General features: G+C 36.3%; 1 protein-coding gene across 1 annotated transcript in view; it reads left to right on the forward strand.

Annotated features, from left to right (window-relative positions):
- Positions 1-3,396, forward strand: part of LOC119583364 (signal peptide, CUB and EGF-like domain-containing protein 2) — a 19,503-nt gene that overhangs the window by 356 nt on the left and 15,751 nt on the right. The window contains exons 2-5 of the mRNA XM_037931835.1: positions 246-479; positions 1,614-1,748; positions 2,140-2,259; positions 2,898-3,032. Coding sequence (XP_037787763.1) covers positions 263-479; positions 1,614-1,748; positions 2,140-2,259; positions 2,898-3,032 — 607 coding nt within the window. The 5' untranslated portion in view covers positions 246-262. The remainder of the gene's footprint in view (positions 1-245; positions 480-1,613; positions 1,749-2,139; positions 2,260-2,897; positions 3,033-3,396) is intronic.

A 3,396-nucleotide genomic window follows, 5' to 3' on the forward strand; every position in this document is an offset into this window, starting at 1 on the left:
TTTTCTTTCTAATAGCACGACCTTATTGATCTGCACTGAAATATGAGGTATATTTGCTTTGTAAGAGCTAATGCTGATTGGAATGTGAAATTAGTCAATAATGGTGAACACTATCACCAGAGACGTGTATACATGTGTGTATATGTGCACTTTTGTATCTATGTCGTATGTATACTCATGTATGGGTGTGTATGCGTGAACATGTCTGCACATATACACCTGCGCTAGTGCCTGCCTCCTTGCAGAACGGACGCCCTGTGGTATGCACGCCAAGGTGGAGGGAGAGGAATGTGTCTGTGACCTCGGCTGGATTCGTGACCCCGCTGACCCGAGTTCCCCGTGTGCGTGTCGTGACCTCTGCCACGATGGGAGCGTATCTTGCCCTGGACAGACGGAATGTTATCACGTGACCTGCAACATCGCTTCGTGCAGGTGCAAGGACGGTCTGCACTATGATCCCAGGAGTAGAACTTGCTTAAGTAAGTGTTAGGTTATCACTGCACTGGTGTTATCATTATAATGTCATCTCTTCTATTCCGAATTTGGTCGATTTTGATAAAGTTGAATGAAATATAAAATGGCTCTACATATCCTGTTTGAGCAGATGTTACGGAGAGGGAAAGAGAGATAGTGTGTGTTTGAGTGAGTGAGTGAGAGAGAGAGAGAGAGAGAGAGAGAGAGAGAGAGAGAGAGAGAGAGAGAGAGACATACGGAAAGGCAGGCAGGCGACACGACGGACGGACAAACAGACAGCCAGACAGAAAACAACGAAGACAGACAATACAGAAAGAGCATTCAGAGAAAGTGAGAGTAATAGAGATGTAGGTCCCTCCCTTATGTAACGTTTCTGACACATTCCGGAGGCCGATGCAGGCGCCAGGAACCCGTGCAAGTAGGGCAAGGACGAGTTCTGAGTTACTGACACATTATTTTTGCCCCCAAAACAGAAAAAATTAGTCCACAGAAAAAAGGAAATAGGAGAGACTGAATATTATATTATAATATATAAATATATATATATATATATATATATATTATATATATATGAATATACAAAAAAAATATAAAAAAAAAATATTAATATATAATATATATATATATATATATATATATATATATATTATATATATATTCACACACACACGCATACATACACACATACATATATATATATATATATATATATATATATATATATATATAATATATATATATATATAATATTATATATGTAGTGTTGTGTGTGTGTTATATGTATATAATATATATATATATATATGTATATATATATAGATATATAGTATAATATATATATTATAGTGTGGTGGTGTGTGTGTGTGGTGTGTGTGTGTGTAATAATATATTTACAGCTTTTATTTTGCAGTGACAGACCGCATAAATTCTATTGTTTTGTCAGTATATACAACGGTGGATGCTAATAATTCTGCTGTTCTTACTGAATTACAAGAAACCACAAACCCATAACATCTATAACCTTTTATTAATACATACGACCCACATATTAATCATACTTCCCATTACTTCTCCTTCACGTTAACACTAAACGAACCCCGAAAAAGGACCTATATAACCATGACCTCATATATCATTAGATACCTGCCAGTACTACGGAGATGCTGTGTGTGGCCTGACCTCGCGAAGGTACTGTATCGGTTCGGATGAAAAGGCCACTACTTACTCGTGTCGCTGTATGGATGGGTATGATATCGTCAATGGCGAGTGTCAAGGTAAGATTGATGTCGTATATTTTGTTTTTATTTATCAATTTATTTACTGATGAGTGTGGTTTCTGATTTTTGTTTTGTTTGGATGTATGATCTGAGACTAAAATAAAAATATGATAAATGTATATCCGTGATTTAATTATGTATAAACTGTTGGTCGTGTAGATAATGGTTATGTGTTCGTTGTAAAGTAATGTTGTGCAGTCTTCATGTTATTTTTTTTCACAGATAGTTACATAAACAATAGCGATACATATTAAGTGTACGGTTGACGCCAGATAGGACACACACACACACACACACACACACACACACACACACACACACACACACACACACACACACACACACACACACACTCCTCCTCAAAGCTTCTTCCTGTCTTTCTCAACAGACACAGACGAGTGCAAAGGCGAGCCATGCAAGGAGAAGGAAGCCTGCATCAACACACCTGGCAGCTACAAGTGTGTGTGTCAGAGCGGTTATATGAGAAACCACGATGGACTGTGTATTAGTGAGTTACCATATGTGTTCATGTATCTTATCGCGCCCGTGTCCTATATTGTGTGTGATAAATATCAATTGCGTAACCATACAGATAGATGAACTAGATACAAAACAGTGATTTTGATTAGTTAGACGTGTGTATATTTTTACGTTTATGCGTTTATCTATTTGTTTTACCACTTTTGCTACATTTGTCCTTGCTATACCGATGATAGGTCGCAGGGAATTTATAAACGGTAATATAGGCTCTCTACTGATAACACGGTAGAAGAAATTACAAGAGAAAATGTTTCAACATTCATTTTCTTTTAACCACATATATTGAAATGAATTTCACATACCAATTTTAAAAGAAAGAGAGAAAAGTAAACTCAAAGTAATATATAAGAATGACTATTACCTTTCCACATATCACACACACCAATTTTAGAAGAGAGAAAAGAAAATGAAAAGTAATTATTTATTTTTTGTTTTCTCTTTTGTTTAGCCACACGCTGAAATAAACACCACATACCTATTTTAAAATATAAATATAGAAAAAAAGAAAGAGTGATATATTAGAATGACTATGATCCTTTAACAAATCACATACCAATTTTAAGAGATAAAAAAACTCAGGAGTAATATGCCAAATAACTCTGACAGATGTGAACGAGTGTGCGAGTCCATCCTTACACGACTGCGAACATGTGTGTGAAGACGCAGAACCTCCGCTGCGTTTTACTTGCTCGTGTTACCCTGGGTTCACGTGGCAGGCTTTCACGCGCTCTTGTGTTATTGGTGTGTTATCATGACATTTTTTCCCTCTTTCTTCTGTTCTCTTTTCGTGAAAGGAGTTGAAAATAAAGAAAGAGAAGAATGTAGGGTTTGTGATGTATTGTTTTTTTTTTATGTATATATGCATGGATATTTTTTTACATATAGAAAAAGGAAAGAAAATACGCTATAGAACAAAATGCAAAGCAAAACAAAACGAGATTAAGAACTAATTAATCCTTATTTTATGCAAATAATCAATATAGTATATATATTTCTTTCTTTACCAGACGACGAGCTGACGAAATGTGAGTGCAGCGAGGGGAAGAGTGTGTGTTACAAACAAGGACGGGGAAAAGCAGTGCCATCGCGGCCCGGTTATGTCCTC

The sequence above is a fragment of the Penaeus monodon genome, chromosome 17, assembly GCF_015228065.2.
Source record: "Penaeus monodon isolate SGIC_2016 chromosome 17, NSTDA_Pmon_1, whole genome shotgun sequence".
Lineage (NCBI taxonomy): Eukaryota > Metazoa > Arthropoda > Malacostraca > Decapoda > Penaeidae > Penaeus > Penaeus monodon.